The sequence below is a fragment of the Equus asinus genome, chromosome 16 (assembly GCF_041296235.1).
Source record: "Equus asinus isolate D_3611 breed Donkey chromosome 16, EquAss-T2T_v2, whole genome shotgun sequence".
NCBI classification, from domain to species: Eukaryota; Metazoa; Chordata; class Mammalia; order Perissodactyla; family Equidae; genus Equus; species Equus asinus.
The window spans coordinates 45,647,889-45,671,720 of NC_091805.1; the positions used below are offsets into that span (position 1 = coordinate 45,647,889).

The window sequence follows — 23,832 nt, forward strand, 5'->3', positions numbered from 1 at the left end:
AACTACTAACTATCCCCTACTATCTATTCTACTTTTCTTTTTAGTAACAAATCTTCCTGGGCATGTAGCCAATGAGCTAGGCTCCCTGGCAGCTAAGTGTGGCTTGTGACTAAGTTCTGGCCAATGAGATGTAAGCATCAGTTACATAGGTAACTTCCAGAGCATGCCTTTATAAGTAAGTGGATTGCTCTCCACTTCCCCTCTCTCTCTTTTAAGGGTTAGGTTCAACCATACACGTGACAGCACCAAAGGGAATGGCAAAACTTAAAGATAGAAGGAAAGTAGGATCCTGTGTGACATCACAGAACAGAGCTGCTTACCTCTGGGCTTGTTACTCAAGAGAAAAACTTATTTTGTTCTAGCCACTGTACGTAAGATCTTACGGTGGTTTAGCCTATATCTTGTATATTTTGTACCAAGGGAGGCAATACTCTATTGCAAAGAAGACATCTGGAGTATTATCTTCTATCCTTGGCTAAAAAAAGTCTATAACTGGAGCACACCCAAAAAAGAACAATTGAGATGATTAGTGACTTGAAAACCATACAAATTGGAGGCAGAATCAAGAAAGTAAAAGTATTTCAAAAGTATTTAACTTGAAAAGATTACAGTGGAGACACACCAATCTTCAAATACTTGGAGGCTTATCACAGAAGAGTAAACTTATATAACCTTAAATAAAGAACAGGAATTAAAGGAAAGCCGGTATCACTCATTTAATAAAAGTTTACTGTATAGTATATGCCAAGCACTGTCTGAAACACAGATATAGCGAATCAAATCCTTTCTTGGCCTCTGGAAACTTACAGGCAGATACTAATCTAAACAAATATTTAATTATAAACTGTGACAAGTTTTCAGAGTGGAACATTTAAGACGTTATGAAAGAGAACATGGGATCCTGATCTAGAGGATAAAGTGTTCCTTAAAGTAACATTGAACTAAAACTTGTAGAATAAGTTTAAAGGAAACAAAATCTCCTAAGTATCACCCTTTCCAGGATCTAAAAGAAAACTAATGATGCAAAACACAGAAAATAAATGAGAAAAATAAAGATGAGTCTGGAGAAATGAGCTGTGGCTGGATTATGGAGAGCCTTAAAGACCACATTAAGGATTCTGAGAAATCACTAAAGGATCTAAAGTAGTAAAAGGAAAGTTATCACATTTGTCTTTGTTTCTTTCAAGAAGAAGGAGGCTTCACTCTGTTTGTTTTGTTTTCTCAGAGAGGCATTTAAAGAGAAGAGACCAGTTAGGAGGTTTCTGTAGTATTCCAAATAAGAAACGACAGACTAAGCTAATAGCAGTGGAGCTGATTTTAAAAAGATTTTTAAAAAAGATTTGTAAAATATCCACGAGATAAAATTCTCAGGACTTGGGGAAAGAATGGACATGATAGACAAGAAAAGGGAGTGTCAAGGATGTCTGCCCTTTGCAACCTGATGGAAAAATCACTCTTTTTACTGGAGGAGGACCAGCTTTGGGTGGGGAGGTAGTATCTTCAGTTTTGGACAGGATGAGCTTAAAGTGTGTGGTAGGCTGAATAACGGCTCCCAAAAATACCCAAGTCCTAATTCCTGGAACCGGTGAATGTTACCTTATATGGCAAAAGGACTTCACAACTGTGAATAAATTAAGGGTCTTAAGATCCGGAGATAATCCCAGATTATCCAGGTGGGCCCTAAATGTAATCACAGGTGTCCTTATAAGGAGGAGGCAGAGGGAGCGCCGACTACAGAGAGAAGGAAATATGAGGATAGAAGCAGAGACTGGAGTGAAGCACTTTGAAGACAGAGGAAGGGGCCACAAGCCAGGAAATACAGATGGCCACTAGAAGCTTAAAAAGTCAAAAAAACAAAACAAAACAAAAACCAGATTCTCCTTCAGTGCCTTCAGAACTTTAAGAGACTAAATTTATGCTGTTTTAAGGCACTATATTTATGGTAATTTGTTACAGCAGCAACAGGACCTAATACAAAGTACTCTTGAAACACCCAAGCAGATACATCAAGAAGGCAGCTGAGTCTGAAATGAGAAGAGGTCTGGACTAAGGATATTAATCCTAGTCATTGGCAGTAATTGCAATGTTAGTCTTAAAAGAGACAACTAGAGAAAATACAGAGCTCAAAGAGGAGAGGTCTTGGAAAGCTCCAACTTAAAAAACACAAAAGGGGAAGAAAAGCTGACAAAAATCGGTACAGGGTTTCTGTTTAGAATATGAAAGAGTGCTGATGGTTGTACAACACTGTGAAAGTACTTAATGCCAAAGAATTACAGACTTAAATTAGTAAAATAGTAAATGTTACGTCATGTATATTTTGTGGTGAGGGATGGAATCCAGAACACAGGCAGATTAGCTTTTGAGGAGGAGGTGGGATATCTTCACTATTCTAACAGGAGGGAATGCAGAAAGTATGTAAACAGATAAAAAGTTTGAAAAGTCATCATGAAAAATAGGTAAGCAAGTTGACTACAGAAAAGAAGTAAGCTTCCCAAACACTGTTGAGGGCCCACTGGAAGCCTTATGATACCTTATGAAGAGACAAGCTCCTGAATAATCAATCCAAAAATGATTTTCTAAAACATTTGCACTATGTCAAGCTTACACAAGATTATCTCAAAGAGCCTTTGGCTTATGATTCTATGAAATTCTTAAGAGGATGGTATCTACAGATCAAATGAAGGGAATCAAAGTAATGGTAGATAGTACACAGTTTAAAACAGTGTTTCTTAAATTTGCCTGATCATAGGAATTGAATCACTTGAGGTATTTATCTCCAGCCTCACTCCACACCTAATGAATCAGAATTTCCAGGAGAGGAACCTGAGACTCTAAGTGTGTATGTGGAACTAGCAACTTTGGATTATTCTTAGGATCTGACAAATCTGAGAAACTCTGGCCTGCAAATGCCACTCAAAAGCAAAGAACAAGCTGAGTTCTACCACCTCCCAAAGTGTAGGTATTGGGGGCACGGTGGAGGAAGAAACAAGTGTTAGGAGGATTAGAGGGAGAGATAGTAGAGACCAAATAACAGAAAAAAGTAAGGCTGCCATGGAAACAGGAGACAAAATGCCAAATGCAGTAAACTCAGCCTTAAGTAAAATCAGAAGGCGAAGTGGGGAGGGGGAAGGATTGTGGAACCAAGGGGGGAAATGCCTATAAAAAAATAGTAGTTAGCTTTGCGTGCATTACAAAAATTTAATATATTTATAATAGCTATAAAAGCTTAAACATTTATATTTGAATATACACATTGCTCTGTGTCAATATGTTATGTGGTCCTTTAGATTAGAAACTCAACTTACCAAAGTCATCTTGTATCAATTGCTGAGAGTTAAATAAGCTCAATTGTGCCCCCAATACATACACCTTTTAATAGACAGTCACAAGTCAGTTAAAAACTTAGAAGATAGTAGCTTTATTCATAATTGCCAATATCTGGAAGCAAACAAGATGTCCTTCAGTAGGAGAATGGATAAACAAACTGTGCTACATCCAGAAAATGGAATATTATTCAGCGCTAAAAAGAAATGACCTATCAAGCCATGAAAAGACATGGAGGAACCTTAAATGTTTATTACTAAGTGGAAAAAGCCAACCTGAAAAGGCTACAAACTTTATGATTGCAACTATGATTCCAACAACATTCTGGAAAAGGCAAAACTAGGGAGACAGTAAAAAAGGTCAGTGGTTGCCAGGGGTTGGGGGAGGAGGGAAGGGATAAACTGGCAGAGCATACAGGATTTTTAAGGTAGTATGCTACCATAATGACGGACACATGTAATTACACATTAGTCCAAACTCTTAGAATGTACAACACCAAGAGAGAACTGTAACATAAACTATGGATTTTGAGTGATAATGATGTGTCAATGTAGGTTCATCAATTGCAATAAACGTACCACTCTGGTCAGGGATGTTGATAATGGAAGAGTCTGTGCATATGTTGGGACAGGGAGTATATGGGAAATCTCTCTACCTTCTCCTCAATTAAGCTGTGAACCTAAAACTGGTCTAAAAAAATAAATTCTTAGAAAAAAAATTCAGAAGAATACCAAACTAGAAGTACACCATATGGGAGCCCCTGATAGTGGAGGTGGGGTAACTGTTGCACAGAACTCATGTTCAGGAAGAGGCCTACTCAAGCCGATTGTTTAAAAAACAGAAAGGAAAAAGAAAGCCAGCAATTTTCCTAACCTTGTGACCTGTGAATAGAAAGGCATTCCTACTTTAAAGCATATAGTGAAAAAGTAGTGAGTCAAAATGTGTTTACTATAAGTTGTACCTAGAATGAGAGAGAAAAAAAACCAAACCTACCATTTTTATGCTTTTTTATATTATAAACCAGCTTACTTAAAATACTTCTTGTATATAATGCACTGACGGGTAGTTCCTTAAAAGACTCTCAGTTATTTACCAAGCTACAAAGCACTCTACTAGTTCTACTTTCTTAACTAGTACTACCAATTCACTAGAAAATGTTGATTATATTAATTAAAGATGAGGAGCACCTAACAGTCCATTTTAGGACTTGCCACAACACAATGAAGAAATAACATTTGTTGATTTTCTCTGCAACAGCAGACACCATTTTTTAGTAATAAAAGTAAAATTTATAAGACCTTTAACCACCACCTAAATAAAGTTAAAGAACTATGATCCTCAGTAAAAGATTTTAATATGCATGCATACAGAAACTTTTTTTAAAAAAGTAGAACTTAAAATATGCACATTTGCCAGATAAAAAGAGAACAAAATTCTATTATGGTAGATACGCTTTTTCAATCAATCCCCTCCCTACCCAACATATATATACACCCTTCTGCATACACACCCTTCAATTACTGAGTTGCTATAAGGTGAAAATGGTCTCAGAAGGTGATATTTAAAACAACTCTCCATTTAACTTCATTATATTTTTAGCGGTTTTTGTTGCTTTTGTTTGCAATTCACGTATAGAACTTAAGACCTATAGCATCATCAGCATCATCTGGGAGCTTGTTAGAAATGTAGACTATAAAGCCTCAACCCAGACCTACAAAAATCAAAATCCGCATTTTATATGCACATTAAAATTTGCTAAACTCTCACCTATAGGATTTAGTACCACTCTGAGACAGAGGAAAAAACAATTCCTCTTTGAAGATCTGCCACTATCTAACCTTGGGGAAGGTCACAACCAAAACGTGACCTCCTTTATCTATAAAACAAAGGCTTGGAAATGGCCCCTGCTTGCTCTAAAATTCTGTTAGTCCATAAGATGTCTAGAAGAATATTTGAATTTTTAATCAGTTTATCAGGTGCCATAGGATTTTTATCAGAAGGGAAGACAAGGATTACACACTTACTACAGAACTATCACACTTGAAAGTTTAAAACCATTTAAGAGGTTTTCAAGTACCCAATAATTGCAAGATACACCACCTAAGCAAAGAAATCATAAATTATATTTAATCCTAAAATATATATATATTTTATATTTTAGGGAGAAATACATTTCTAAGTGAACACTAATTTTTCACCATTAACTGACCAAGAGATTCCACAAACACTTAAACTTTTTGGTCAAAATTATTATTTAGCCAATGACTATTTAAAACTTAATTAGACCTGAATAATCCTACAGAATTATAAAAATACCATACAGTGTCAATACATATGTAGTTGTTTAGGCTAGAAACTCAAATTTACAAAGTTATCCTGGATCAAGTGCCGTAAATAATCAAATTTGAGGATCAGCTTTGTGCTTCAATTGATATTTATCATGAACTTACCTTCTTCGGTGCTAGAATATTTGAGTTTTATAAAATATTAAAAGAAAAAAACTACTTATGTGTGCATCCTGGCTTTGCTACTACAATAATTTAAAAATACAAAAGTAACAGAAGCTATAATTTTTCTTGCACAAAACAAACATATATTTTACTTCCTCTAGCTAGTGCAGATGAATCCTAAAGTAGTGCTTCTCAAACCTTAATGAGCATATGAATCACCTGCAGATCTTCTTAAAATGCAGATTCTGATTCAGAAGATCTGAGTAGAGGCCCGAGAGTCTGCATGTCCAGCAAGCTCCCTGGTGATGCCAAATTCATACACAGAGCAAGTAGCAAGCTTCCCAAAAAACTAGCATAACTTACAATATTCAGATGGCCATGGTTTGCAAAGCACTGGTCTTGATAATGTTTCCAATAAATTCCTAACTGAGCAACCTAACATTTTCCCATCCTTATCTTACTTGTTACTTGATCCCTCATATGGATGTGATACTTAACACTCCATCATTCTTAAAACCTAGAAAATTTGTATCCTAATCTTCCTTCTACCTCTTTCTTTTGATCTCTTCCCATGTTCCTCATACTTACATGTGGGTGCATCACAGGATTCCATTCTTAGCTTCGTCTCTTTTCCGTTCTAATGCTGTCCCTGGGTCACCTATATGCTAATGGTCCAACTTCTGGATCTCCAGCCTGGACATCTCTCTCAATCTTAGATCCATATATTCAACTACCTAACAGACATTTTTAACCGTTTGTCTTCACAGGTACCTCCAACCCAAAATACCTCAAACTGAACTCCTCATCAATACCTTCTACCTCTAGAAGCCAGCTTTTTCAACCCTGTATTGACTTTGTGACCAACACTACCCATTGGCCCATTTATCCGCACCACATTTTAAGACTCTATCCTTCTCCCTCACCTAGTGCAATTAATCCTATCTTCTAATTATTTCTCAAATTTCATTCCTTCCTCTCTAGTGTCAAGATCAGCCTGGACACAGATCACTGCTTATCTGGTTACCACAGTAACCTAACCAGTCTTCTTACTTCCAATCTCATTTTGTCCCTCAATCCCATCCTCCACACTACTGAGTAATCTTTGCAAATATAACTTGATAGCACTCCCCTATTAAAATTCACCAATGATTCCCATTAACTTTAGGAAAAAGTACTAATTGTTTTTTATCACATAATATAAAGCTCTTCACATCTTGATTCTGTCTTTCTCTGGTCTCAACTCTCACCATCCCTTGACAGTCAGCACATACTCTTGCCATGTCAAGCTATGTGCAGCTCCCTGAAAGTGCCACATCCTCTAACGCCTATGTGTTTGCATAGGTTATTATTCCCTTTGCTTAAAACGCCCTCATTAAGCTAAGTACTAATCTTCTTTCAAGACTCTACTCAAGCATCACATGCTATAAAATGCCTTTTCTAATCACCTCATGCCTGAATTAGGTAACACCACAAACTGTGCTCCGTCTATTACAGGGTTTTCCATATGCCTACTTCTGTTCTAGTGTTTATCAAACTGTATTATAACTGCTGGTTTACTCATCTCCTCCACTAGATTGAGCTGATCAATTAGTCCTTTTAAGAACAGAATGTCCAGTACATAGTAGATTCTCAATAAATGTTTGCTGAATAAACTATCTTGACATATAGTCATAAATAATTATTACAGCTACATATTTAAACTACAAATAACTTCCAATAACTGTGTCTCTAATAAAAATTTTACTTCACTTTATTTATAGGCTCGATAGAACTTTATAAAACTTCACGAAACATACAAGTTCAAAGTACATAAGGTTTTTACTTAATTCCCAACCACCTAAAGGCACTTGTTAAAAATATTAGAATAGTCTTTTGAATACTGTGTTAAACTGAGATATTTTAATTTCACTGACTACAGCATTAGACACATAAAAGCACTAATCTCTTTTCCAATGGCTGAAGTAGGGAAGGAGTACAGTAAAATGATGCATATATTGTTCAGGTGGCCTAGGTGTGTGCCCTGACTTCTACTTACTAGCTACACAAACTTGGATAACAGTAAACATCCCCAAACCTCAGTTTCTTCGATGGAAAACAGAGATAAAATTGCCTACATACCCCAAAGGTTGTTTCAAATATATAGATACGAACGTGAAAGCATTTCTATAAAGCATGAAGTGCTAAATATTTCTGAACTGTTGTGTTAGCTTCCATCCCAACATCTACCAAAGATCTTACAGGAGCAAATTTAAAGTTTCGTAGGCTACTCCAAGGTCCCATATCCACCCCACATTTGTCTCCAATGACTGAAAATTCATAAGTAATTTAGTTTCAGGATCACCAGAGCATGAGACTTATTCAACTCAAATTCACGAGTCCTCAATATTCTTATGTAATTGAAGTGTTTAACGATGTTTAATAATAATCTGATAGGTTCTTTAAAAGTGGTTACTTCATAAAATCTCAAAGTAAATATCAAGGTAAGTTGTTGGTACAGTCATTTAAATTTCAGCTCCATTTAAAAAAACTGGAGGACAAAAATCAGCAGGGAATATTTAGAGATAACTTCTTTTATTAACTATTTAGATCAGGTGCTGTCTATTGACATATAAGTTTGATCTACTATAGACTAACATGAAGGTTAAAAAGTCACCATTACACAACCAAGACTTTTTGCCCCCAAGTTTCTCGCTTATTTCAGATACGCTTGCTGGTCTATCAATCAGAAGAGAAAATTTGCTGCATTTTTCTAAACTAAAAAAGTGATAGAGGAGCATGTTAATTCTTCTCTCAGCAATATCTTTCTTTGTTAAACAGGGACTTATGGGGATTATGGACTATATCAGGAGAACTGTTTTCAGTTCCTTCTGCAATATTTATAAAAATAGGATTCCTTAACTTTCAAAGGGCAAAACTCCTTTAAAAAAAAAAGAAAAAAGAAAATCTACTACAAAAGTCAGCACTTCGGTACCTGATTGTGGTAATAAGGCCAAAATCCAAGACGAAGCCCTTTATTGCACATCGTGTTCCAACATCTTGGGCAGCCCCATCTTGCGACCTCTCCAGATTGGCTGCTCCTGCTCTCTCTACTGCAGAGAGAACTTCAATTAGAGAAATTCTGAAGCTCATAAATCTAAACTGGATACTCCCCTCAGTGGAGGCAAGGATGGTAAGAATCACTAAAAAGATTCAAGTTAGAGGAGGTTTCAAATAAATCTAAGTGGCTTGAAACCACCATAATGCAGGCAGCTGAGAGTCTGATTATGCAACAGTCTATTTACCTAAAAAATCTTAGGGAAAAGAATGGCAGCAAATTACTAGATAACATTAAAAAAACAGGTTATATAATCATAAATCTCTAAAAAGTGAAATATTCTCCACTAAACTTGTGTAGAATTTCTATCTCTAATATAAACTTATAGCTGACCATTCACATTCATAATCCTTATGAGAAAAGCAAGGAAGAAAAAAACTAGGACACATTATCAACTTCTTTTTATGCCCTAAAATAACTTCACTGAAAAAATATCTAGTTAAAAACCACTAGTTAGGAAGGAGAGGTTTCCCTGCTGACTTAAGCCTAGCTGCCCAAGCAAGGATTCAGAAAATGTCTTCCCCTACAACAGTGCACAGGCAGAAGGAGCAGAGGCTATGGCGGTCTTCCTAGTGACACTTCCAACTCACATAAATGGGGTATGTTTCTGGGATAGACTGCCAACAAGTTACTGAAAGAAGAGAAACAAAAACAGCAAAAACCTGGCAAATGAACAGGCCAATGCCCTCATGTGTTTTATTATGACATAAAAGGTAAGTCAACTACCTTGAGGCTACCAGATCTAAATCACATCCTCCATACTAACATTACCTGAGTTGTGAAAGACTAGATTAGTTTTCAAGCTGGTTTTCCAAAAAGACTTGCAATGATATATAACATGTATAAGCATTTCTCAGATCAAGCAAGTAACAAGCCAAATCCCAAAGAACTTCAGCAATTAAGATTTTTCAATTAGAGGAATAAACAACTTGAACCACCTTTACCATCATGAATTTTTATCAAAAGTGTGCTGGTATGTGCTATGCAACAGAATGAGGTTAATACTGTTGAGATACTGTAACTGTATTTACTAAATAATTTAACAATGATTTTACCTTACCTGAGTGTGAAAATTTGAAATGGTAGTTGTTTCAATATCTTTCTTGCCCAGAATTTCCATTTTCACTGGAGTGTTGGGGAAATTAAAAGCAAAGTAGTCCAAGAAGTCTGGGAGATAAGCAGCTGCTCCATGCACTATTGCTAAAGCATAGTAAGCAGCATTTTTCTCATTTTCACTGAATGTCAAAGCAAGAAACTCCTCAGAAAATCTCTCCATCTCCATTGGAGACAAAAATGAGAGTTCATCCATGTAAGCATGAAGGACAAGAGCACCACCATTGGACTGGTGTTCCTCATGAATAAAGTTGCTAAATTTAGTACCTGTTTTTAAGAAATTTCTACGAATAGAATGTTCCTGGTGAGTCATAAAAGGTGTTTGTACTCCCTGGGGTACCCGATATTCTTGCATGCCCAAATTTAATCGGCACAGCTGTTCATCTTTCAGATACCTGAAGGACTCCTTATTAACTCCTGAAGTGCTATTTATTTGTCCTTGGGTGAGAATTTCCTTACTGATGCGAGTCAGGCCAGCACAGACGGTTTGTACTTCCTTATTGTACATTTTAAGGCGTCTTCCTCGCATATCTTCTCGGTGTTTCTTTTTCTTTTTCTTCTTTATTTTCTTCAAGACAAAATCATCAGCTCTCTGGGTTTTACCATTTTCATCTGGTGTTTCTGGCCACAATAATTAAAAAGAAGTTAGTTGCTAGACCTAATGTCAACATACAAGCTTCTTAAGGTACTTGATCTTAAATTAAATAGCTTATTCTCAGTTTCTCTGCATTTGCCATTACAACTTACATATTTATAAAATAAGACAAAGATCCTAAAATACAATAATATTCTGGATTGAAGATTATGCTAAAAAGTAAATAATACAAAGATAAGCATATAACTTAATATGACTTGCAACCAAAACTAAAGGAAATATCACTTATTTCACATATGCCATACTGTATGGAAATCTGTTTAGAAACCACTGTAAAATCTAAATTGAAGCTTATCATATTTTGCTGTCAGTATACAAATTACTGTGACACATATAGGTGAATCAAAGGCAAATTAAGCTGTAAGACACCATTCTGCCACCCAAATTGGCAAGATTTTTTTTTTTGGCATTCTCTTATACTGTTGCTGGAAATACAAACTGGTACAACTTTCATGGAGGGCAATTTGGTACTCTCCAAAATGGATATGTACCAAAAGTCTTGAAAACAATAATTCTCAGACTCAGATAGTCCACTCCCAAGTAAAAATTACCTAAGAAAATAACTGAAGAAGCATAAAGATATCCATGACAGTGTTTTTTAGGGACTCCTCCAAATGTCTAATAAGAAGATATTGATTAAACTCTGACACTTACATACTGATAAAATACTACCCAGCCACTACATATTGTATTATAGATGAAAAGAACTGACAAATTACAAGGTGACAAAATGCTTACATTGTCACTCTTCCAGAAAGCCTTCTCTAGTAATTCTTCCCCACCCAATTTGGATAGCTACTCCTATTATGTGCTTCCTTAGCACTGAACTTCCCCTATCATAGCACTTACCACATTCTGGGTCATTACATACTTAATTTTCCACCTTTCCTACAGGCTATAAGCAATCTAACATCAGAAATATATATCTTACCTTTCTTCCCAGAGCATCTTACACACGTATAATCGGATCCCATTTTTATAATATTAAACATTCATTCATTTAAACATTTATTAAGTACCTATTTGCCAGGGACACTTCTGGGAATAGGGGTATGGTGTTAACTAAGCCAGACACAATCCCTACTCTCTTGGACCTTACAATCTAGCTGGGCAAGAAAAAGAAAGTATCAGTAGGCTACTCTAGATGCTGGGAAGCTGTCTTTGGGAGGCGACACTGAGGCTGAGTCCTAAATAATAAGACAAGCCAGGCATGTTTTCTACGGACAAATATTTCAGGAAGAAGAAAAGGACCTAAAGAGAGGAAAAAGTCTGACTCATCTATATATATTTTGTACATACAACACAGAAAAATATCTGGAGAAATATATTCCAAGGTGTTAATGGCAGGGGGTTGCCTAGGCTGGCAGGATTATAAATACCTAGCTTTCTTCCTTCTTGTTTATCTGTATTTTCTAATTTTCTACAATAAGTACACATTACTTTTATAATTTAAAATTTTATTTTTAATTTTTAAAGGATTATCATGGATTGACAAACTCAAAATAGAATGGCATCTCTTATTTACTAGTTGGAAAATATACCTAGCAAGAAATCTTTAGGATTAAATATCATGTGTGGTCCTGACCAACCTTCAAGCTTGGTGTGGTATTTACTGTACAGAATTTATCCATCCAAGAATAGTATTTCTGACATGATTCAAGCAGTTCAGTGTTAAGACAGATACTCTAATCCTCTTACTACATCTGGGAAGAACAAGTTCAATAAATTTTACAGTAAAGAATTTACCTGGGATAATATGTAAATATATGATAGTTGCAGTACTCTACACAAAATTATTCCACATCACCAGATAGTACAACAGTTATGAAACATTCTAAAGAAAGTATTTAAAAGTGCAAGGCACAGACTTTAAAGTGTACAGATACTAAATAACTTTCATTCCGTTTAATATTTGCTTTTAAACAACAAAAAGAAAACCATTCTTTTGCAAACATTACTTGTAATTAAACTGAGATCATTACCAAAATATACATGTAATCAGATTGTTTAAATCAGCAAGAGAGAAAAAGTAGTCAATCTTTTATTTGATATACAACTAAACATTTGAGAATTCGTTAAAACACCTGGTAACAGTCATTTATATTTCTTACCAAATAAAATTAATCTAAATGCTTTTCCCATATATCAAATTAGTAATCTAGGCAATTCTCCCAAGCAGCTAAATGTTAATGCCATTAAATATAAAGGTTAGACCAATTTTAAAGTAGTCATCTAATTACCCTCTGCTAAATGTTTTAGCAGTTTCACAGAAAAAAAGAAAAGAAAATGTCTCTGAATAGATCCTGTTATTTTAAGCTTCAGAGGAGGTATTTAGTATGCAGAAGATGAATTGTGACCTAGATCTGCCACTGAAATTAACACCAAGAAGGAGCTGCCTTGATTGTAACACATTTTCTATATTACTATCAGCTTACTAATGGTAATTCTAACATGGCCAAGTCTCTGTGGGTTTTATTCCAACCCTCATTTGTATGAAAACCATTCAATTAGTCAAACACGGCCAATCTCAAAAAAACCACTGTACAAGGAAATGAAAAGGACCTTAAATTGATTGTAATCTCGTATTTCACCATGATAAAAGTTTAAAATACGAAATAAATTTCAACCTATCTCCTCACTAATCCTGTTATTCAAATTTTGATTGCTATCTAAGGCTGAGACATAGAAAGCTCACCTCTGTTTACAGAGAAATTTGAGACTACTTTTGTCATAGTGGCTAATGAATTCCCATGAATAAACAAAATTTATTTTTGAATTATTGTGGTGGTGCCAATTGAGAATGGCATACAAAGTTGTTAAAGGTTATTATAGTAAGTTAGCCATTATTGCTTTATAAGAATGATACTGAAGTTGCCTTGCCTTGAATTAAAAAACATTATTTTAAAGTCAGTGTCTTTGCTATATAAATGTATCAAATCAATATGTTGCACACTTTAAACTTACACAATGTTATATGTCAATTATATCTCAATTAAAAAAAATGTCTAAAGTCTTCATAGTCTTTCCATCTCTTGTGGAGCGTTTTAGCTTTCCAACAGAAAATGTATAAGTAACATTTGAGTTTTTCCCTATAGTGCAAAAGCTAAAATTTACTGATATCAGTTCTTTTACAGAAAAAGAGCCAAGCTACATTATATCTGTGATTAAGGAAAGCTTTCAGATATCAAACTCTGAAATTAAATATTAATAGATGTATGTAAGTCTACAGAGGAAAATACAAACATTCATCTGAGAGACAAATGGTTGTCTTAGAAAATGTCATTATAACTAGATTAATACAAGACACTTTCAATAAAATCCTCATATGTGCTAATATCATCAATATTATCAACTATCAAATAGCATCATTTATACTTATCACTATTGAAAATTTTCAATAATGCAAAAAAAATTAGCTTGCCACATTACAAAAAAATTTAAATTCATAATATCATTCTTACACTTGAATTATAGCTTAGAACTGAAAAAAATGTAATATCCTCAAGTCCTAAAAATCATGGCAGATAAGCAAAAGCAAAACAATTACATTTTTAAAAATAATTTATTAATAATAATTTAAAAATGGCTGAAGTTGTTTTCTGAAAATAAATTCTTTTTGGTCTTACTAAGAATTCTTTCTGTTCCAAACAAAAACCTGATTAAAAAAGAAAAACAAAAACTGCTCATTTTCAAGGCCATTATTTTAGTAAATAAATCACTGTATGTTTATAACACTGCCTCACTTTACCCCCACCCCCTACACTGCGGTGTTTTTAAGAGTGGCTGGTTGGATTTGAATTCCTGTCCTACCACTTCCTGCAGTATTATCCTTGCAGGTTAATTTCTTTGTAGCCTGTTTCTCATTGGGAAAATGGGGAAAAGTAACAGTACCTCCTCAAAAAATCAGTGTGCAGAGTAAATGAAACAAAGCATATGAAGTCCTTAGAATAGTCCTAGAACGTAACAAATATTCAACATATGTTAACTACTATTATTACCCCAAACCAGTTGAATTGTAAAGGCAGTAGAGTGTGCTACTTAAGAGCATGTGCTTTACAGTTAGACCTAGGTTATTATCCCAACTCTACTGCTTACTAAGTCTCTGGGCAAACTCATTAATCTCTTTAAACTTCAATTTTCTCATCTTAAAATGTTATTAATAGTAGTATCTATCTCACAGAGTTATTGTAAGGATTAAATGAGCCAATGAATATAAGGTCCTCATCACAGTATTTGACACACAATAAGTGCTCACCATGTTTATTATCATTTTCAGAATAATAATATGTGATACATTCCTTGAAATAATTGGCAATAACTCTAGGATATCAAAACTAGAGGGAGAAATTACTAATCTAGAGTACATGTAGTATCCCACAAGAGACTCACATAAAAAAGGAAAAAAATCTCTTAAAGATGGAAGAAAACTATTATTCACCAAGTGTCTGCTAGAGATCATATATGTTATCTCATTTTAATCTTCAAACAAACCAGTGAAGTAGATATATAAATCCTTTTTACGGAAAAGAAAACAAAGCTTGAAACAAGATATGTTACTTATACTGGTCACAAAGCTAGCAGGTAACAACCAAGATTCAAACTCTCACCTGACTCTAAAACTCAAATTCTTCCAACACACTACACAACACTCTCTTCCTTTCTGCCTATCTACTCCTCTTGCAACACTCCCATTAGATTAGATAACTAAAATTAGCTTGTTACAACTAATAGACTTGAGGTGGCTTAGAAGACCCTCCAACAAAGGGAACATTACTTTATTCAACAAATATTTTAGAGTGCCTACTACATAACTCTGCAAGATCACAAAGATTGTATAATTTATGTTATGCAAAATTTTTCATACACTTAAAAGCTTTTTTGCCTTTCTATGGGTAATGAAAAATATCAGTCTCTGAAGTCGTTACTCTGATAAATGACATTGTTTATTTAGTTCTCTGTATAATCCCAAAATAATTTCCCACTCCTATCACCAAAAACAATCAATAGTTTCCAGATTTAAAATTCCTGCCAATAGCTTTCGACGTTACAGAAAATTTCAATTAGTTGTCTGACTTAGGGACACTTTCCCTGTGACAGCAGTTGGGCAGCTGGTCAAAGATGAAAAAACATGAGAAAGGAAAGCTGACTCACAAGGGAATACATAAGAGCAATCCTGTCACTTAATGACATTGGAGAAGATAGCTATGGGGATCAACGCCCCTCTTTCCTTTTAAAAAAAAATATTAAAATATGACTAAAATCATAAATTTGCTAACCAAGAATAATTAAGAAGCATTACTATGATTTTTATGAGTAATAAGAGAAAATATTAAGATTTCAAAAGACATACGTTAACTATCAGGTTAAGACTCAAACCTGTTGCTTACAAAAATAAAAAATTTTAATTATCTCTTTATTAACTTAACAATCCAAATGTGCTTAGTGAAAAGCAAAAGCCAACTGGACCATGAGGCAAAAAAACTGGGTTCTAGATTCAGTTCTATCACTTACTAACTAAAAAATTTTAAGCATGTCACTTTGCCTTGTCAAAAATCACTCTACTTTCCATTTTACAGATGAGGCAAGTTTACTTTAACTTTCACAGATTAAATTTTTGTTTCTATTTATGAGCAATTCCAAACATCAGGAATCTGAAATTTGTGATTAACCTATACATGAATTTGGATTGAGTACTGTTGGGCTGGTGTGCAGCGACATGACTCTTAGCTGAGTGATCTATCTCAGGAGTTGGCAAAGTCTTTCTATAAAAAGCTCTGTAGACCATATGGTCTGTCTCAACTACTCTACTCTGCTGTTGTAGTACAAAAACTGCCACCGACAGACAATACGTTTGAATGAGTGGAGCAGTGTTCCAATAAAACTTTATTTCTGGACAGTGAATTTGAATTTCACATGATTTTCATGTGTCATGGGTTCAACCATTTAAAATATAGAAAACTTTCTCAGCTCAGGTCATACAAAACTAGGCAATGGAACTGATTTCCGACACAGGTAAAAGTAATTCAACGGAAGAATAGTCTTTTCAATAAAAGGTGCTGGAGCAAGTGGATATCCATAGGCAAAAAAATAAACCCCAACCTAAACCTCACACTTACACAAAATTAACTCAAATGGATCACAAATTCAAATGTAAAAGTTCAATTATAAAACTTCTAGGGAAAAAAAATAAGAAAAAATCTTGGACATCTAGGTCTTGGGACCTTAGACGTGATACCAAAAGCATGCTCCATAAAAGAAAAAAGAAAAATCAATAAGCTGGACCTCAACAAAATTTAAAACTTCAGCAACAGGGAGGGAGAAAATACTTGCAAATCATATATCTGACAAAGGACTCGAATCAATAATATACAAAGAATTCTCAAAACTCAACAGTAAAAAACCAAATAATTCAATTAGAAAATGGGCAAAAGACATAAAGAGACATTTTACTGATGAGGATATATGGTCAGCAAATGATGACATGAAAATATGTTAAATACCACTAGCCTACTGGGGAAATGCAACTTAAGTCCGTGATGAGGTATCATTACACATCTATTGAACAGATAGAACAAAAATAGTAACAATACCAGATACTGACAACGATGTGGAGAAAGTGGATCCCACATAAACTGCTAGTGGAAATGTAAAATGATACACAGTCCAGAAAACAATTTGTCAATATCTTAAAACACAAAAAACTAAACGTATGCTTACCATACGACTCAGCAATTACATTCCCAGAGAAATGAAAACTTACATCCACATAAAAACCTGAACATGAATGTTCAGAGAAGCTTTATTCATAATAGCCAAACTGGAAATAACCAAACTGTCCACCAATAGGTGAATGGTTAAATTGTGGTATAGCCATACCATAGAATACTACTCAGCAATGAAAAGGAGTGAGCTATTGATACATACAACAACTTGAATGGATTTCAAGGACATCAGGCTGAATGAAAAAAATCTCAAAAGAACACATACTTACTATTCTACTTACATACCACTCTCAAATGACAAAACTACAGAGTTGGAGAACAGATTAGTGGTTGCTAGATTAGGGGTTAGGGAAGGTGGAGAAACATAGAAGGCGCCTAAGACTATAAAGAGATAGCACAAGAGGGATCTTTGTGATGGAATAGTTGTGTACCTTGATTGCAGAGGGGGTTAAACTAATCTACAGGTGATAAAATGGCATAAAACTATACACACACCATTGTATCAATGTCAATTTCCTGATGTTGATATTACACAATAGTTATGTAAGATGTAATCACGGGGGGAAACAAGCGAAAGGTAAGGACTTCTCTACACTATTTTTGCAATTTCCGGTGAATATATAATTATCCAAAAATAAAAAGTTAAAATAGTTTCTGAAAATCTGAGAAGGGAAGGGAAGACATAGCTCTGTAAATAAAAAGGGTCTAGCCACTTTCCTTATTAATCTTAGAGTTGTTTCAAGAACCAACTTTGATAAAATAACAAAAGGTAGTTTTAACAGTGCCTAGTAGCAGTCAGTGTTTTAAGTGTTTTCCACGTATTGCCCCACTTAATCTACAAAACAATCTCATAAAAGAAATACCACAATCCCATTTTAAAGACAAGAAAACTGAAGCTGAAGGAGGTTAACGTCATTTGCCCATGGTCACACAGTAAGTGGTAGAGCCATGATGATTTAAACTCGGGCTGACTCCATAGGCATGCCTCTTGCATACCACTGTAAAGAATATAAAGAAGTTCAGGGGAAAAAAAAGGTATCCATCAAAACGTGTGCAAAAACCTGAATTAAACAAGGTTAACCCAGTTTACTTTCTATAGGGGTCTCAGAACTTTTGAAATGTCAGTGGGTGTCATGTATCTAGAAGGCTACAGCACAGTTTCAGGGAGCCCTTTCCTCCCAGAATATATCACCCAACAGTTTCTCATTCAAAAGTTAAAATGTTTAAACTAGACTTATTGTAGTGATCATCTTGCAATATATACAAGTATCGAATCATTATGTTGTACACCTGAAACTAATATGTCAATTATATCTCAATTAAAAAAAAAGTTAAAATGTTTAAATGACCTGATCTTAACCCACTTTTCTTCACACACTGGCAAACTACTAATGCTCCCAGCTGCGCTGTCCAATGTGGTAGCCCCTAGCCAAAAGGAACTATTTAATTCTAAATTAATTAGAATTAAATAAAAAATTCAGTCACACTAGCCACATTTCAAGTTTCGAGACTTGTTCCGAGGGCCAAATATGACTAATAGCTACAGTAGTGGACAGCACAGATATGGAACCCTTCTATCAGTGGACAAAGTTCTGTTGGACAGCGCTGGGTTAAAGGTTTGTTTTAGTTTGTTTTTTAAAGAACACGGGGCCTGTGCAATTTTCAGAGAAGCATATTGTGAATTATTATACTTGTAATTGCCACTATCTCCCCATAAAAGGAGGTCAGGTCAGAAATGCTTGATGGGGCTGGCTACTGCCATTTTGACACCAAGGCACAGGGAAAGGGTGAGCAAAGAAGTGGAAAAAAGGAATAGCAAAAAGAGAAAGCAACATCATGCAGCTGGGGGATGAAGCCTGAAGTGGGATTCAAATGATCTGGGTTCTACTCCCTATTATGCCAATGATTCATTAAAAAATGTTTTTAAAAAATTTTTTGTACTTTGTGCTAAGTAACTGTGACTTGATTAGATAGTCTCTTCACTACTTTGGCCCCTGGTTTTCTCTTCTACAATACAAATTTGAATTGGATGATCTCTAAGATTCTCTCTAGCTCTATATGGTTAAAACAAACACAAACAAAAGGAGAGGGTGAGAAATAAACGTAAAAATAAAAGAGAGCAACATCACTGCATATTGGCGGTGGACACTGGCTCTCCTATCAGCTTGGCATACATTCTAATCCTGAGGATAAGATTCAGATACCACCAAAGGAAGAAAGATTTAACTCAATTCACTAAATATTTATTGAGCAATTATTTGCAACAAGTTACGCTATTTGGAAGTAGCACCAAAAATAAACTGATTAACCCTAAGTTAAGACCAAATACGTGGGAGGAATCCAAGACTGACAAAACTTGAGACTGAAAGACTGGTTCATTAACATGTACAGTAGCAACCTAGCTGGCCCAGTACTAAGAAACATAGAAGCATCTTAAAACCTTCTTGAGGAGACACAACTAACAAATTGTATTAAATCATATACAAAGTACAAACACACGGCAAATTCAAAATTCATACTCCCGTTTCTTTTACAGAGAATATAAAAATGTCACATGTGCTTGGGAAGACACCAATTTTGGCGAATCTAATTTCTCTAGAACCCACACTTAATTAAGTAGTCCTACATTTTCTGGGTTAAATATTCTGGACTTTAGCGAGGATTACTGGAATTAAATAAATTCTCAATTTGTTGTGCCAAACAATAAAATGCAACTGAAATGCCTGCCTCTACTATCTACTTACTACACACTTCTCACTTTCAGAGCCACAGTTGGTCCTGTTTCCTAGGATCAAAGGGGAGAGAAAACCTTCCCCAACCATTTTCTGGGAATTAAGATTTAACATGAAAATTAAAAATGATTTTTAGAACCAAGATAGACTGCATTTGATATTTTTTCTTGCAGAAGCTAAGGCAACCAGTTAGTCAAATAACCTCTAAGAATTCAAACTCAAAGCCCCAAACCATACCCGTGAATATTCTGGAGCAGAGGATAGTGAATATTAAAGCTTTCCATCAAGGAAAACAGGAAGAAAGGATTTTGGTGACAAGTCTTTACCTTAAAAAGGCAGTTTTTTAATACCCCAGCTACTAATCCCACGCCAAGGACGGCGCGGCGCGGAAACCCTGGCGAATTTGAAAACAAACGTTGGCAAAGGCTCGGTGCGGGGGGAGCACTGGTAAAGCAGTAACTGACAGCTCGGCCTCGAAGCGAGAAGCCTCAAGTAGGTCAGACTGTGTCAACCGTTTGAGATCCAGGGTCCACCCCAGTGGGCTTAGGGGAGTAAAGCAGCCGGAGGTAAGCAGGGGTTGGCGTCTTTCAGTACTAAAGGGGCGGGATATCGGGACTGAGAGACCTCCAGCTCAAGCGCGGGGCAGTCCGCCTGCTCTCACCTCTTTTGGGGGCCTTGATCACAGGCACCCCTCCAGTCCTCTCGCCGTTTTCCTGCTTGTCCTTGTGCTTGAGCTCGCCCGGAACGCAGGAGCTGGGGTCACCATCGGAGCTGCGGTGGTGATGGTGCCTGTGCCGCTCCTTGTGGCCCTTATGCTTGGGCCCGGCCGCGCTCACCGTCAGAGGCGAGAAGGTGAAGAGGGCCGAGGTGCCTGGGGCCGGGAGCGGGGCAGCGACAGAGGGCCCGGCGGGTGCCAGCGAAGGTGGCGGCGGAGGCGGCAGGAGCAGAGGCTCAACAGGGCCTGAGACGGTTGGGGCTGCATTCGTTGGCGGCAGCGGCCCGGGATGTTGGCGGCTGCGACGCCGCCGGTGAGGGGGAGCGAGAGGGGGGTCCTGGCTCGGCCGCCCCCGCTTCTCCTGAGACCCCCCGCTGCTCGCTCGGCGCTGCCGCTTCACTCCCCGAGGCGAGACCCCAGCGTGAGGTTTCTCCTTCCCCTCTTTGTCCGGCTCCTCCTGCGCCGCCACCGCCCGTACTACGCGCACCGCTCCGACCTGCGCAGCCATTTCACCCACAAACACACATTTAAATGGCCCGACCGCCCCCCCGTCCGCGTATCGCGCAAGCGCCGCCCGCGCACGGCCCGCTGGGCATTGGAGTCTCTCCCCCGCCCTCCACTTCTCGGCCGTTCTCCGTCCAGAGCTGAACATGCCGGAAGCGGCAGTTCTCAGCGCTTCTCCGCAGGCCTCTCCAACCGAGCTCTACGGTAGAGCAGACTGGGCTGCGCAGAGCCTCATGGGAGCCGTAGTTCCTCGGCGCCCCCCGCCGCTCGGTGAGTGGAGGAGCGGAAAGAGAGCGTGCGCCGAGTCACGCTTCGGGCTGCGACGCCACCGCCGCTGGGCGGAGAGTTACCGCCAACCGCCTTAACGGCCGAAACAATGTTAATGGGTTTCGGAGTCGGTCGGCGCGTTCCCATTATCAGCTTCGTCTGCCCCTTCGTCGTTTTACGCGGAGTAGGTGGTCTCCATAGTTACTTTTAAGTTTCATATGCCTCTCCTAACCTTTGTGAGGTAAAAGAATCTCCGGCCTTTTACTCTTGGACAAGCGAGGAAATGAAGAGGACAGGGGAATTTAGTAATATGTAAACTGAGGGTTATTTTGCTTTAAAATCGAATGGGGCTGCAATTCAGAAATTTTTTGATCCGCTTCATGGGCCTTGCTGTGGTTACAAGCACCGGCGTAACGAGGCAGGTGCAACAACCGCCGGGGAGCCTGGTGAGCGCCGGCCGCCTCGCCGTCCAGCCGGGTCCTCTCTGACGCCTGCAAAGGTAGAGTCCGTCGTTTACTTTGAATACGTCCCTACAGTTAGGGGAAAAGATTCTAGGTGGAAAACCATGTTTTAAAATAAAATTTTTTCAAATCCTAAGTATAAGCTTGCATAAATTTGAAAAATGTGTCTGCCAGAGAACACTCCAAAAATCGTCCCTGTTCACCAAGGTTGCTGCTCTGAAATTCATTTACAATTTCATCGTCACTTCAGGTTTTACCTAAGAGTCTTTTAACATATTTGGTCCTTGAAAAAGATATTTGGAAGTAATTTGGTTACAATGAAGTACTCAAGTAAAATTACTGGGGTTTGATTCCACTAGTGCTTGGAGAAGTATTCAGCTTAATCAACACTACAGTAAACTTAGCTTAAAAACAGAAAGGTTTATTGAGCACCTGCTGTGTACATTGTACTACAATAAACAGGTAATAATATTTCACCCAATTTGCGCTGTCATTAGGCCTAATGAAAAATATTGAAGTACAATGCTGTTTTAAGTATTTCATGTTTCTACAAGTTACAAACTTTTTTTTTAATTAAAAAGTTAAATCATTAGGAGAACTCAAGGGAATCCTTTGTAATAATAATTACCCACTAACTTATTTGTTACATAAAATTAGATTTGAAAGATCAGATTTTCTTAAGGCAGATCTATATTCATATAGAAATTTTCTTAAACTAGTAGTGCCTCTGATTGATTGAATATATATGTTGTACGTTTTTATAAATGACCTTCGAAATGACGAAAATGCTGCCAGATAGCTATTTTGTCGCTTATTCTTCCAGATTTGGTAATTGAATGATTTTGGTTAAAACTTAATCAGAAATGTAGTTGCACGTCTTGTTACTTGGTATATCCAAATAAAATAATGATTGTCATTGGTTGCATATTTTATTTTCTTAAATATAACTTCTTACGACTCTAGTTTCCCACAACATTTGGGAAGATGTGCAAGGTATACTCCATTTAGGCAAAAATAACTCCCAGCGAAGAGTCATTGTCACAAGCAGTAATTTTGTGCTGCAACTACAAGGTAAGATTTTTTTAAAACACTTTTTATAGTAAATTCTGGCAATGTAAACATTTGAGATCCAATTCTTATAAATCTTTTAAAGTTTATGTAGAAAAGTAGAAGAAAAATAACTTCCAAAAATGAAAAATAAATCCATCCTAAAACAGTTTCTCATACAACATTCCCTACGTAAGCTCAAGTGACAGACTTTTATTTGGGGTTTCCAACCCAATGAAAATGTAAAACTTCTGACACATTTGTATATTGCTTTTCTTTTAAAACCTCGTTACCATATCTTCATTGTTGAAGTTATGAATATAGAGTACTTATTTTAGCTAGCAATATTCTATTTTATTTACAGATGCACTTGCAGCCTATATTCCAAAGTTGTATTAAATATTCCACGTTGGTGGTGGGTTTCTTGGTCCTTTGGGTTTTGAAAAACGATTTGCAAAACCTGGGAACAAAAATAAAATTGGATGAAAAAAGAAAGGTTTTTTAATGAAATTAATACTTGGATTTTAGAGTGTATTGTAATATATGCAAGTACATGGATTTTTTTGAAAGGTTAGGCAGCATCTTTGATCAATTTAGCAGTAGATTGTAAAGGCATAGTAATTAGCTTAATGCTTAAATGATAACAATAGAATACTAATAATATTTTAAATTTGTAGAACACTTACAAATTTAATAATGGTAAGAATTAGATGAAGAATCCTGGTTATAGTAACCTTTGGTAATTCAG

At 36.5% G+C, this 23,832-nt stretch overlaps 2 protein-coding genes across 6 annotated transcripts in view; both read right to left on the minus strand.

Annotated features, from left to right (window-relative positions):
• Positions 1–22,448, minus strand: part of RSBN1 (round spermatid basic protein 1) — a 38,670-nt gene extending 16,222 nt beyond the window's left edge. Inside the window, exons 1-3 of one of the 2 annotated variants that reach the window (XM_014837188.3) lie at positions 20,752–22,448; positions 10,377–10,602; positions 8,746–8,863 (exon numbers count right to left, since the gene is read on the minus strand). In XM_014837188.3, the coding sequence (XP_014692674.1) occupies positions 8,746–8,863; positions 10,377–10,602; positions 20,752–21,457 (1,050 nt within the window). In that variant the 5' untranslated portion in view covers positions 21,458–22,448. Of the gene's footprint in view, positions 1–8,745; positions 8,864–9,928; positions 10,603–20,751 lie in introns of both variants that reach the window. The other variant, XM_014837187.3, reaches the window with a different exon arrangement.
• The window catches only part of PTPN22 (protein tyrosine phosphatase non-receptor type 22), a 59,342-nt gene continuing 57,947 nt past the window's right edge, over positions 22,438–23,832 (minus strand). For all 4 annotated transcript variants that reach the window (XR_011494912.1, XM_070487074.1, XM_070487075.1 and 1 more), the window contains one exon: positions 22,438–23,544. Coding sequence is in view for 3 of the 4 variants with exons in the window: in XM_070487074.1 (XP_070343175.1) it covers positions 23,480–23,544 (65 nt within the window). In the remaining variant the exon portion in view is untranslated. The remainder of the gene's footprint in view (positions 23,545–23,832) is intronic.